This window comes from Narcine bancroftii, chromosome 12 (assembly GCF_036971445.1).
Source record: "Narcine bancroftii isolate sNarBan1 chromosome 12, sNarBan1.hap1, whole genome shotgun sequence".
Lineage (NCBI taxonomy): Eukaryota > Metazoa > Chordata > Chondrichthyes > Torpediniformes > Narcinidae > Narcine > Narcine bancroftii.
Genome location: NC_091480.1, coordinates 94,962,974 through 94,976,684, shown reverse-complemented (window position 1 = coordinate 94,976,684; position 13,711 = coordinate 94,962,974). Strand labels below are relative to the sequence as shown.

General features: G+C 43.6%; 1 protein-coding gene across 3 annotated transcripts in view; it reads right to left on the bottom strand.

Annotated features, from left to right (window-relative positions):
* The window catches only part of fam171a2a (family with sequence similarity 171 member A2a), a 209,944-nt gene that overhangs the window by 84,636 nt on the left and 111,597 nt on the right, over window positions 1–13,711 (bottom strand). For all 3 annotated transcript variants that reach the window (XR_011347028.1, XM_069904843.1, XM_069904844.1), the window contains exon 3: window positions 12,759–12,851. Coding sequence is in view for 2 of the 3 variants with exons in the window: in XM_069904843.1 (XP_069760944.1) it covers window positions 12,759–12,851 (93 nt within the window). In the remaining variant the exon portion in view is untranslated. The remainder of the gene's footprint in view (window positions 1–12,758; window positions 12,852–13,711) is intronic.

Sequence of the window (13,711 nt, the reverse complement as noted above, 5' to 3'; positions counted from 1 at the left end):
AGTTCCTCCAACTTCTCCATGTTCACTCAAGGAAGCACCATTTGAAGTCTGTGTTTCTCTTCCAAGGAACAGGCCATGGAGACTCATGGATGGAGATCGCAGATGCAGGAATCTGAAGGTGAACACAATCTGCTGGGGGAAACTCATCAGGTTGAGCAGCGTCAGTGGAAGAAAAAGAAAGGTCAACTTTCCAGGCTGAAGCTCAACGAGGCCCAAGTCTTGATGAAGCCAGGAAGTCTTAAAGAGTTTTGATTTGAAACGTCAACCATTCTTTTTCTCCCACTAATTCTTCTCTATCCATGGAGATCCTCCATATTTTACATATGGTTATTTGCTGGGATTAATATAATAGTTTGTAATTAAGGATCCCCAAGGGAATAATTAGTTAAATCGGGATTCTGGCACAGAAGAGAGGTGGGTGGCCCAGGGCAGATCAGCCATGATCTTTCCAACTGCTGGGCAGGCTTGAAGGGTGATAGGCCTACTTCTGCCATTTTAATAAACTGGGGACGCAAGGACAAAGATCACAAGGCTGTGTTTAGAAAAGGAGCAGAAAAGTGCCTGGTGATGATTATCATGCGACCACAGCTCCGATAGCTCAGTGGTTAGATCACTGGCCTTGTAAACCAGGGGTTGGGAGTTCGTTCCTCACTGCGGCCTCATTTCTGTGAGGGACGCTGGACAAAATGGTGACTGTGTCTTCTTTAACTTTAAGAATTTCATATATGTTACATTTCAAATGTAGTATTAATGGGACCTTACGTTTTACTAAATGAGACAGAACAGCACAGCCCTTGATGTTGCCCGACCCGTATATTCCGAACAAAATAAAATGAAATCCTCCCTACTTCATAATCCTCTATTTTCTTTCATCCATGTGTCAAGTAAAGATGCAGACATCAGGATGTTCTTTATCGACTACAGTTTGGCATTTAACACCGTTATCCCCTCAAAACTGATCAGCAAACTCCAAGACCTGGGACTCAACACCCCTCTGTGTAAATGGATCATGGATTTCCTCACCTCCAGACCACAATCAGTGAGGAATGGTAAGAACTTCTCCTCCACAACCTCCACAATCGCCATCAGTACCGGACGGACCACCACTGGGCTGTGTTCTTAGCCCCCTGCTCTACTCACTTTACACCTACGACTGGGTGGCTTTGTTCAACGATAACACCATCCACAAATTTGCCGACAATACCACGGTCGTCAGTTTTATAATGGAAAGAGGTGAGTCAGCTGAATGGTGCACTAACTACAACCTCATACTCAATGTCACCAATGTTGACTTCAGGAAGGAATACCAGAGGTGTACGATACTGGGGTCATTAGGGGATCAGGGGTGGAGAGGGTGAGCAAATTTAAGTTCTTGAGAGTCACTGTCTCGAAGGATCTTTCCTTGACCGAACACACTAATGGCAAAGTGAAAAAGCACGTCAGTACATTTACTTCCTCGGGAGTTTGCAGAGGTTTGAATAACACCTGAAACCCTGGCAAATTTATCTGTAGAAATTGTGGAAAGTGTGCTGACCGGCTGCATCACGGTCTGGTGTGGGGACACCATACCCCTCAGCAAAAGCAGTGGACCCAGCCCAGGACATTCCAGGCAAAACCCTCCCCACTATTGAGAACATCTATAGGGAATTCAGCCGTCGGAGAGCAGCAGCAATTAGCCAGAATCCACATCACCCAGCAAGCACTCTGGTCTCACTGCTACCATCAGGAAAGAGGTTTAGTTGCCACAAGACGTACCACCAGGTTCAGAAATCGCTGTACCCCTCCACTATCAGTCTCCTCAACAACTTAATCAGAGACTCGTTTTAGGACTCTTACATGTGCACTTAAATGATTTTTTTAATTTTCTCAATATTGCAGTTTGTTTACATTTGTTATGTTTACCGTTCTTTATTTGTTTACATGTATACACTTTTTTCTTGTACTACCAATAAGTGGTAATTCTGCCACACTCGCAGAAATGGGATCTCAGGGTTGTATGTGATGTCATGTATGTACTGACAATAAATCTGAAATCTAAGAGTCTATTAGATGCCCCTAATGTTCCAACCTCCATCACCAACCCTGGCAAGCCACCCACAACGCTCTGCGTAAAATAATTCACACCTGACATCTTCCCTAAACTTCCCTCTCTTCACTTGGTAGAGGTGTCCCCTTGTGTTTGCTATTCCCGCCCTGGGAAACAGGCCCTGCTTCACTACCTCATGCATGCCTCTCAGAATCTTGTAGGCCTCATCCTTCTTTGCTCCAAAGAAAAAAGCCCAGCTCTGTAACTTTGCTTCATAAGACTTATTTTTAAATCCAGGCAACATCCTGGTAAATCACCTCTGCACCCTCTCTACACTTTCCACATCCTTCCTGCATGAGATGACCTGAACTGAACACAATGTTTGAAGTGATATTTTAAGCAATAATAAATTGTTTTAATCAATTTTAATTTGGAGATACAGCACAGAAACAGGCACTTCCGGCCCATGAGCCCACGCCGCCCAAATACACCAATCAACCAATTCATCCCATATATGTCTGTGGCATTTCGTGGAACAATCTTGCAACATTATAATAGCGACTTCACCAAAAACTAGGTATTTTCTTTTAAAACAACTTGGGATGCATTTGTACATCACATCAGGGCAAGTCTTTTTCTCTTTCACATACATTTCCACTACATTGTGAAACACATTCCAAAGCAGTGGTTTTCAATCTGCCCTCCTAAACTCACATTCCACCTTAACCAGTCCCTTTGCCATGTATTCTGTCATTAGTGAGGGATTGCTTAAGGTGTTAAGCTTAGGGTGGAAAGAAAAAGTTTGAAAACCACTGTTTTAATCGTACCTAATTGACTCGTTATGTGCACGGTTTCATAACTCCAAAGGAAATGGGCCAATGACAATTTTTCTCAAGCAAAATATTTCAGTAACAATTGGGTCTGGAGCAGTGATTCTCAACCTTCCCTTCCCACTCACATCCCACCTGAAGCAATCCCTTACTAATCACAGAGCACCAATGGCATCAGGATTGGTTCAGGTGGCATGTGAGTGGAAAGGGAAGGCAGTTTATGAATCCCTGCTCCAGTTTAGGGGGGCAGTTTGAAAACCATTAGATCTCAAGCATCAGACAATGCATTTATCTCAAAATGATCAAGAGAAAATAGATGCAAAACGAAGATGGAACTAATGGCATGTTATATTTCAATTTTGTGTGCACAGCTGTCTTAAAGGCAAAGAAAATTGTTGGCAATTTTTGTTGCAATTGGAAAGAAGTGTAAATTGAAATTGTGTGCCAGTTGTCTGTGTGATTAGGGTAATTTAACTTGATTTACCCGGAATTTCTGAAATTACCTCGTAGTCAACAATTTGACTCTATTTGCGAATGGATGCTGTGTAATTTCTCGTACCACAATTCCATTTTGAGAGTTTGTGTCTCTCTCAGTCAACCATTTAGGATTTCTCCAGATTAAATACTTGCTGGAAGCCACACCAATTGGAGTAAAACCATCTCCCCTGGTTGGATATTCTTAAGCCAGCCCTAGTTTCTGCAGCCTGAGTGAGTGGCTTACATGTAAACAGACAACTGCACTTTGCTTCCAACACACTTTTAAATGATGTCTTTCAAGGCAAGGTGAACACTATTGCAACACTGCTACCTTCAACCCAGATTTACGTCTCTCTCAGTAGGCCTTTTCACAATGCCGTGTAAAATGGGGATTCCCAAGTAATTTTCCTGGGCCACCCTCTCCCTGCAGTCTGAATCGGCAAATGGCCGAGCAGGGGAAGCATTGTGACGTCAGTGCTTGCGTGCCTGCGTCATCATGTCGTCATTTCAGCGGGGACTGTCGCCAAGACAGCCTTGTTCGCCATTACTGTGCGATCCGACTTCTGGTAGAACTTAGTGTGAGTGAGTAATGCATCACTATGCTGGGGATGGGATTCCCCCTCACCCCCACCCCCACCAATTGCCGGGAAGGGTAAAATACAGCGAATTTGGACCGTGGTGTGAAAGGTCCACGAGGACCAGCCTTCCTGGGAATTTAACCCGGGTCCAAGTAGGGTCACTGCTCGCCCACGGTGTGAAAAGGCCGCGTAACTCTGATGTTATTTTTCTTCTTCAATCAATTAATACAAATTCTTCTTCTCTGAACGTTGAATAGGTCACCACATTGGTCGTTCTACTCCATGACAAAACAAGCAGAGAACAAATGGTTGCCAGGGAAACCCGTGTTTCTCCATGCGATCCAGATTCTTTTTGTGAGAAGGAAGAAAAGCAACAAACAGGATTTGATCTTGCATGGGGGACCGACGTGGCTTCGATGGTCCTGCAGCTGAAGTACTTGCAAACCCTCAAATATTCTTACCCAAACAGTAAGCAAAATAATAAAAAATTATTTTCCTTAATTAAATGAAAAAAGATACTCGATCAGTAGCTGTGGACGGGGATAGTCTGCAAGATACTGTAATTTTAGTGTCCGGAAGGCACACTGACTTGGAGTGAAACCATCTCCCCGCTGTTTTTTACTTATCTAGGTATCTGAAGCCAGTCCTAGTCTCTGCAGCTTGAACATAAATTCCCAGCTGCACCAAGTTTCCTACCATCAGTTCTATCCCTTTCAATGCAATAGGAACTCGGCTCTCTCCAGCCTCTCCCTCTCTCATAGACAGTCAAGTATGGGGCTTTCTTATTTAAATTTCGACAAAGAGCACGGTTACGAGCCTTTTCGGCCCATGACGCACAATTAGCCCCAATTAACCTGCAATCCCCGCACATTTTGAAGGGTGGGAGGTAACCGAAGCACCAGGAGGAAACCCACAAACTCCAGATTCAAACCTGGGTCTCTGGTGCCATATCAGCGTTGCACTAACCGTGCCACCCAAGTTAAATATCTAAGCTATTTTGCTGTGGGATGTGCAGTAAGGATAGTGTAGAGGAAGTTGGTGGTGCGACCTCAGATCCTGGGACCAAGCCTCCATCTCTATCCCAGTGTTGAATCTGCATCTTTTTCCAATGACTTATAATGTGTTTATGGTCATCTAGACAGTTCTCTAGCTGTAGAGAATGGACCGGAAATCAATCCGCAGGACCAGAAGAGTGGCAGAGAGGATCACTGGGGTCTCCTGAGAATCCACCGACGTGATCTACTGGGATCGTTGACTGAAGAGGGCAGGCAAAATCATTGAGGGGACACTTCCATCCCGCACACAGCATCTTCCAGCCGCTCCCATCAGGGAAGAGATACAGGAGGATCAGAGCCAGCACCACCAGGCTGAGGACCAGCTTCTTCCCACAGGCAGTGAGAATGGTGAACGACCAAAGGAACTGCTCACACTGACCATTCAAGACTCTCACTTACTAAACAAAATTTATTTATTCATTTTTAAATATAAATACTTGTCCTGCGTATGTATTGTTTATCTATATGTGTGTTAGGTCTGGTTGTGTGTCTGCATGTTTTGCACCGAGCACCGGAGAGCACTGTTTCATCAGGTTGTACTTGTGCAAGCAGATGACAATAAACTTGACTTGATCTAAATTGTACAATGTGCACCAAAATTCTTTCTTGCTCCAGCCAAACAGGTATTTGTGAAAAACTATAAGAGTAAACTTCATCAAATGAAATACTGAAGTTATATCGGTAATAAATATTCTTAGTAATTCTAGTGCAAGAAACTGCAATAGTGCAAACAGTCTTGAGATGTCGAGCAGACCAGGATCAGTGTACCAAGGGGAGGCTCAAGAGTCTGACAATTGTTAGAAAGAAACTGTTCCTAAACCTAGAGATGCTGGTTTTCAGGTGGACTTGTGGAGAGCCCAGGAGGATCCCTCTCTGCTGACCATCAATGGCTCCACCGTTGAGATAGTCAAGAGCACTAAATTCCTTGGCGTACACCTGGTGGAGGATCTCTCCTGGTCCTCCAACACCAGATCCATTGCCAAGAAGACCCAACAATGCCTTTACTTCCTACGGAGGTTCAGGAAAGTCCAGCTTCCACCCTCCGCCCGCACTACATTCTACAGGGGATCCACTGAGAGCATCCTATGTAACTGTATCACCGCCTGGTTTGGGACAGTACCACTTCAGAATGCAAGTCCCTGCAGTGAAAACTGCTGAGGGGACTACTGGGGTCTCTCTCCCTGCCACGACGGACATTTATAAAGGCTGCTGTTCGCGGAAAGTTATAAACCCCTCCCGCAATCTATTCTCCCTCCTGCCATCCGGGAAGGGGTACCGAAGCATTCAGATCCTCATGACCAGATTACGAGACAGCTTTTCCCCTCAAGCTTTGAGGCTTCTGAACTCCAGGGACAAAGGGCTAGCATATGTAACGTGATATTTATGTGATGTTATTTATAAAAAAGTTTCTGATGCAATTTATCTATGTAAATAACCAGCTCCACAGTCCAGAGAAACACTGCCTCATTTTCATAGTACACTGCAATGATTATGGTATGAACGACAGATAAACGCGATGTGACTCAACTTTCAGGCTTCTCAGCCTGTTTCAGAAAAATAAGCATTATTCTTTTCCAGGATCACCATGTCCTAATTTCCCCGCAATCACATCAAATCCCATAACTCAAGGATGTAATTTTCAACTCACTTTCCTGGCCCCATCCATTCCCCCAACAATCCATCCACCACCCTCCCACCCCTCCAGTCTGTACAAAGTGAAGGGAGGAAAGTGCAGATGAGACATCAGGGCTAAATCTTTTCTACACAGAGTTGTGGGTGCCTGGAATGCATTGCCAGATGTGGAGGGACATTTAAGAGACTCCTCGATAGGTACATGGATGACAGAAAACTAGATGGTTACAAGGTAGGAAGGGTTTAGCATTTTTTTTGAATAGGAATACATAGGTTGATGCAATATTGTACCCGCTGAAGCTCTAATCTTGATCATCAACTTGGAACATCCCTCACTTCATCTTAACCCAGCCCTAATCCCAAATGCCAACAATTCACACCCAACTAATGAAATCAGTCCTTATTCTCCTATCGCCAGCTTCCTGCTTGGATGACTGCAAAGCCAGAGAATCTTTCCTACTGCCCACTTCCCTGAACCCCTTTTCCACTGGCACCCTGTCCTGGGAATTAACTGGGAATTTATTTGGACAGGATGCCAGTGGAAAAGGAGCATGGTCCGAACGTCAGCGTCAAATGATGTCATTTTGGCCGGGGATTAACCACCTCGACCCCTACTCATATCCAAGGAATTTGATGACACCGGCATGCTAATAAAACCAGTGGAAAAGGGACATCAGAAAGTCACCCATTTCCATTTGAAGGTAGAACACTCCGATCCCCGGGGATGAGTTGTGATCAGTGGAAAAGCAATTAGTGTCCCAGTTAAAGATGGCACAAAGGGCTTCCTATCTCAGGCCAATTAACTGGAATGCCAGTGGAAAGGATCCATAGCAGCTGTGTAACAGAGGCTGTTCCCTGGGCCCCATCTAGGACAAACATCAACTGCTGCAGGAGGATCGTCAAGACTATGAGAAACACACTTTGCAAAAACGATGGATGTAGGGAGTGCTGCTGACCGTCGCATTCCAAGGTCCAGAAATATGTGCTGAGGGATGCACTGCAAAGTGTTAGTGGGGAAGAACCAAACTGTGAAGTGCTGCTACCACTGCTCACTGAGGGGCCAGGCCCTGTGTATCAGCTTCTTTAACACTTCATAGTTGCACTGTTTGAGGACAATACACAATTATAACATAAAACAGTACAGGCCTTTCAGCCCTCGATGTTGTGCCAACCTATATATTCCTACCAAAAACAAAATACTAAACCCTTCCTATCTCGTAACTTTTCGTCCATCCTTGTGCCTGTCAAAGAGTCCCTTAATGTTTCAGCCTCCACCACCACCCCTGGCAAAACATTCCAGGCACCCATAACTCTGTGTAAAAAAACTTATTCCCTGATACCTCCCCATGACTTTTCTCCCTTCTCTTTGTGCAGATGTCCTCTGGTGTTTGCTAATCCTGCCCTGGCTAAAAGGGCTGGTTGTCTAGGCCTCTCAGACTTGTAGGCCTCTACTAAGCCTCCTCTAATCCTTCTTTGCTCCAAAATGAAAAGTCCACCCTCCTGCTAACTTTGCCTCAAAAGATTTGTATAATCACATTCACAGTGTATAGATGAAACAAAACATACAAACGCTGCAAATTATATAGCACTGAACTCATGGTAACAATTTATTTTCATTTTCACTTAGTATTTTAAGCTTCATCACTGATGCCAATTTTGTCATGATGAAGTGCAACCTCTTGATGGAACCCAAGGGAAATTATGTTGACAACAAGTCGCTGTGAAGATACTTAGTTCTTCATTGGGTCTAGACAGTCGGGGAGATAGCAATTCAAGAACAACCCAGAGAAAAACAGCATCTGGATGTCTAATTTTAGATGGGCACAATGAACCTTTAACAGACAAGATTACACTGCAATTTACTCTTAGTTCCCTCAGAACGCCTTCACCAGATTGAAGGAGGAAGTTATTAAGTGCCTGGAAATAGCAAGGAGGGGAACAATTCCTGGAAATGCTAATAATCTACAAATACTTCAAGGGCATGTTCCTTCCTCCCAACTCTGCTGAAGATGTTGTTATTTTACTGGTCGAATGAACTTCTTCCTACATCATGAAAGAGGTTAGAGCAACAGTTGACGTCATGCATTTACAGCACCAGCGGATACGCCATTAACTGCAAGGTCCAGTATGGGGATACCAATACCCCTGAGCATAAAGCCCTGCAAAAGTTAGTGGATGTCACAGGCAAAAAACCCTCCCAACCATTGAGAACATCTGCAGGGAACAGGTATCGGTGCCACAAGACTTACACCACCAGGTTCAGGAATAGCTGCTACTCCTCCACCGTCAGATTCCTCAACAACAAACTCAATCAGGGACTCATTTAAGGACTCTAGCAATTTACTGATCTTTTTTCATCTCTGTATTACATAGTTTGTTTACATGTATACACGTTATGTTTCAGGTTTTCATTTGCACTACCAATAAGTGTTAATTCTGCCTGACCTACAGGAAAAAGAATCTCAGGGTTGTATGTGATGTTATGTATATACTCTGACAATAAATCTGAAATCTGAATCTGATTTGCATGTTCTCCCCATGAGCGGATGTGTTTCCTCCGGGTGATCCGGTTTCCTCCCACGTTCCAAAGATGTACAAAGCCCGTAGGTTCATTGATCATATGTGTCTATTTGGACATCATGGACTGGAAGGACCTGTAAAAGTACTGGGTCTCTAAAATTGAACATGGTGATTTGCAATGGGGTAGAATTTCAGAGACAGTGTGTGTACATACTTGATAATGCCTTGGAGTTTAGCAATTCATGATGTATCTCTAAGGTGGAAGCCAGATAGAACTTTAAAATTGGCCCAATGTGCTTCAGGAGTGACTTTATGAACACTTCTTCAAAGGGTTGTAGAAAATGGGGACTCTGCTCCCTGGGCAAGTGAGATCATCTAATCACAGATTGAACAGCTTTATTGATAATAGGATTGCAAAACCAAAGCACGGCGGAGCTCGAATCAGATCATTCATGGCTTAATTGGTGGACCTGATGAAAGGACCAGAAAATCTACTGACTGCTACTTTTCCCTTTCTCTCCACAGAATAATATTTCTTGTGGGGACTGTAGATGCTGGAATCTAGAGCAAAGAAAAAACTCAATGCTGGAGGAACTGAGTGGTTCAGGTGGGATCCTGGGAGGAAGATGGTCCCTATTTTGGGTCGATAGTCCTTGCCTCAGGACTAAGGAGAAGGAAAATAGGCTGCATTAAAGAGAGGGGGAGGGTTCTGGGTGATGGGTGGACTGAGGAGGAATGACGAGTGACAGTGGAGTTAGGAGACAACAAGAGATGGCAATAGAACATAAAGGGAAAAATTGAGACAGGAGGAATGGATGGGACCGTGAAGGCTGAGACTGCTGCTTCATGGAAGGAGTTCTGTGGAACCATGAGATGGAGGGTTGGTGCCCTGGTGGGAACAATGGGGATGAGGAGATGAAGGGAGGGGCATGTGGGTGATGGGCAGTTTAGAAAGGTCAGAAACTGGGTAACAGAAAGCCGGGAAAGAGGGGGCGGAACTGGAAAATACACATGAGAGAACCTAGGTGGAGGATAAGGAGTGAGAGATAACTGGACAGAGCAACTTGAAACGTTCAGGCTGTTGGATTGTAGATGACTCCACCAGGACAGGAGGCTCTTTTGTTGAAATTTGCATTCGGCCTCACCAGAGGTCAAACAGGTCGGTGAGAAATTCCAGAAAGAACACTGCACACCTTTGCAATTAAAAAAAAACTGCCACTTGTCAGGACACACGAAGGCTGGTGATCACAGGTTGAGGATCAGGGTTTGCACTGTGAATGCATTCTAGGCAAGTGACCAGATGGGGGTTACAAGCAACATCAAGGTCACGGTGTGGGATGGTTGGTTGCAACGAGGTGTACAGGTTGGAGGAGAGGTGGAGGCTCAGTGGCAGGAGGGCAGGTTCCTGGTGAGGAGACAGGGGTCACTGTCCTGGGTTTTGACTGCTCAGGGATTGTTGCCTCAAGCAAAATTCAGGTTCACAAGGTTGTGGGCAGAATGAAGGCAGCAGAGAAATTCTGAGGAACTGGTGAACCATCTCTGCAAATCAAAAGGTAAGAATAATCAACACTGTGTCATGAAAAGTTATTGTTCTGGCAGTGGATCACATGGAACAACTTAACCTACAACATTCCAAGACAGACGCTTCCTCAGCTTGGGGTGTCTAGAACCTGGAGTTACAGTCACAAAATACAGGGTCTGTTATTTACTTGGAGGGGTGGAATATTTGGAATTTTCTACATAAGAGAGCTCTAGAAGTTCTGAGCTTGTTCAAGACAACATTACTACAATTTTGAATATTAAGGGATCTTTGTCAAACATCAGCCAAGTGGCAAAATGATGGCTGAATGACCTCTCCCTGCTCTTTTCTTGTGCCTTTAGTGAGCAGGAAATAAGGTCTCAAAGGGGAATCTCTCTGGGAGGTGCCTGGTCAAATCTTCCAGAGAGGCAAAGTCCAGGAAAATTAGTTTTCAATCACTTAATGCTATAAGGTGTCACATCATTGCTTACAGCTGAGGTAAATATGGGAAGGGAGATGTAGAGATGTTCTACCAGCAGCCAGACTACCTTATACAGCTAAATGTCCCTCTAAACCAGTGGTTTTCAAACTGCCCCCCTAAACTCACATTCCACTTTAAGTATTCCCTATACATAGGTGCTCTGTGATTAGTAAGGGATTGCTTAAGATGGGATGTGAGTGTGAAGATTGAGAACCACTGCTCTAGGCCCAATTGTTACTGAAATATTTTGCTTGAGAAAAATTGTCACCGGCCCATTTCTTTTGGAGTTCTGAAACCATGCACATAACGAGTCAATGAGGGACGATTAAAATGATGGTTTTCAACCTTTTTCTTTCCACCCACATATCACCTTAAGCAATCCCTTAATCACAGAGCACTCATGACATCGGGATTACTTAACGTGGTTTGTGAGTTTAGGAGGGGCTGTTTGAAAACCATTGCTCTAAACCAACAAGAAACAGCCACTGGCACCTTAAGTTTTTCTCATAGGTCAGTGGCAGGAACGGACAGCATTTCCTGAGCTTACGTTCAACGTTGTTACCCGGGTGGCTCTGATGCATCTCTAGAAGGACAAGTGAGAAAGGAACCTGTTGTCATAAAATACATAACCTCTGAGACTGAATTTTCAATGTGGGGAACTCTTCCAGTTTCATAAAATCAGCATCTTTATTAAGCTCCTTTTCTACCTTGGCTTAAAATTGTTCAATTGGCTTCAAATAACAAATTTTTAAACTCATTTGCCCCAATATTTCACAGCTGTCCCATTCACAATGTTAAATGAGCTCACCATAATGTTCTATCTTTTATGGCAAATGCACCCAATGGTCACACAAATGCCCAGCAAAATGTGAATGTCACAGCAAGATTCTGCCTTCATTAATAGCCATCATCTGCTTACAGAACTGAGTAATCTACCGCACAGTACAGGTCCTTCAACCAACAGTCTTGTTCTGGCCTAATTCTCTACTATAACAACTGACAAGAATTTCCCTACTACATGACCCTCCATTTTTCTTGGTTCTGTGTACCTATTTAATAGTCTCTTAAAATATCTATTGTACCTGCCTCCACAACTGTTGCCAGTAGCAGTCTATTTGCAGCATTTAAACTAAAGAGATTCAAGGCCAGGTTTTACACAATTTCTAATGTATCTGATTTTTGCAATAAATCTTCCACATTTGGCAGATCTAAACAGTTCTGGGTGCATTCAAATAAGGAAACCAAGATTACTGGCAGTGGACAACTGATAATGATACTAAACATGATACAAATAAACCAACAGATGAATTAAAGCAGCTTTGCCATTTAAGAGTTAAAGCATTTCCTGAATGCTACATTCTACATGTAGTATTATGCGAACCTTTATCAAGATTATGGACCGACTTAAAACACAGCGGTTGAGCTTCAATTCGTTAAGGTAAATGTCAAGTTATTTTGTCCATTTACAGAGTGAAATAGGCCCATCTCCGCACTGATGTCAAGACCAAAGATATTTGTTGAATAAACATTCACAGATGCCACTTCTCACAAACTTTCCACGCTTTTTGTTAGATGTGGGAATAGTATCAGATACTTTGCTACGCGGTATCAGAGTTTAAAATTTGATATTCTTCACTTACCAGGTGATCCCAATAGGATTTGCACCACGTCATCGTACAGCATTAGTGTTGCTGGACGTTCTGGCATGAGATACAGGCTCACTGATGTAAACACTGGGGGAAGAAAAACAGATTGCAAATTCAATTCAACCACTCAAATAATTAAATCAGAATGAATTATATAAAGTACATTGCTTGTGGGAATCCTCGCTATCTGGGAACACCAGGAATATTATCCAAACTAACCCTGCAGAAGACTGCCTCACTAATTACTACAAACTGAAAACAAATGAAGAATCAGTTGAAATTTTGAAACACCATCCTACATCATTCAGATGTATAAAAGAGTGACGCAGCTAATCTCTACTTTTGACATGCATTCATTGTTGTGCTGCAGGCAACGTTCACAGAGAAAATTAGACAAATGACCCATTGAATGGCACTGGTTGAAGGTTAAAGGTTGGCGGATAGTAATTGCTCCTTTGAATGACATTTTCGGAGTTCATGGAATCACTCAGCACGAAACAGGCCCTTTGGCCCACAGTGAATGCTGACCACTGAACCCAGTTACACCAATCCCATTCTATTCTCCACATCATTCCAAGTACCACACACGCAACACAACAGCAGCCATTTTAATTTTTCAACTTGGGAGAGCATCCGAAGCCCATACAGCCATCACCCAAAATCAGAACTGAACCCAGATGTTTGAACCAACTTCTTTGCCAACCAAATCATTGGGTCACATTTTTTTCTTTTTTATTAAAAATCTTCACTTTACTTTCAGGCTTTCAAATTATGGGGAATGCTTTCTCATTTGCTATTCTGCCATTTATTAATGAATTCCACGGCAGCTTCCACTTCCAGTTTCTCAGCTCATTGATCGCTCTTTCACTGCATTCCCCGCACCACAACCCTCCAACATTCGAGGCCTTTGGACAAGTACCGCAAATGTCCTGGCCCAAGAGAGATCA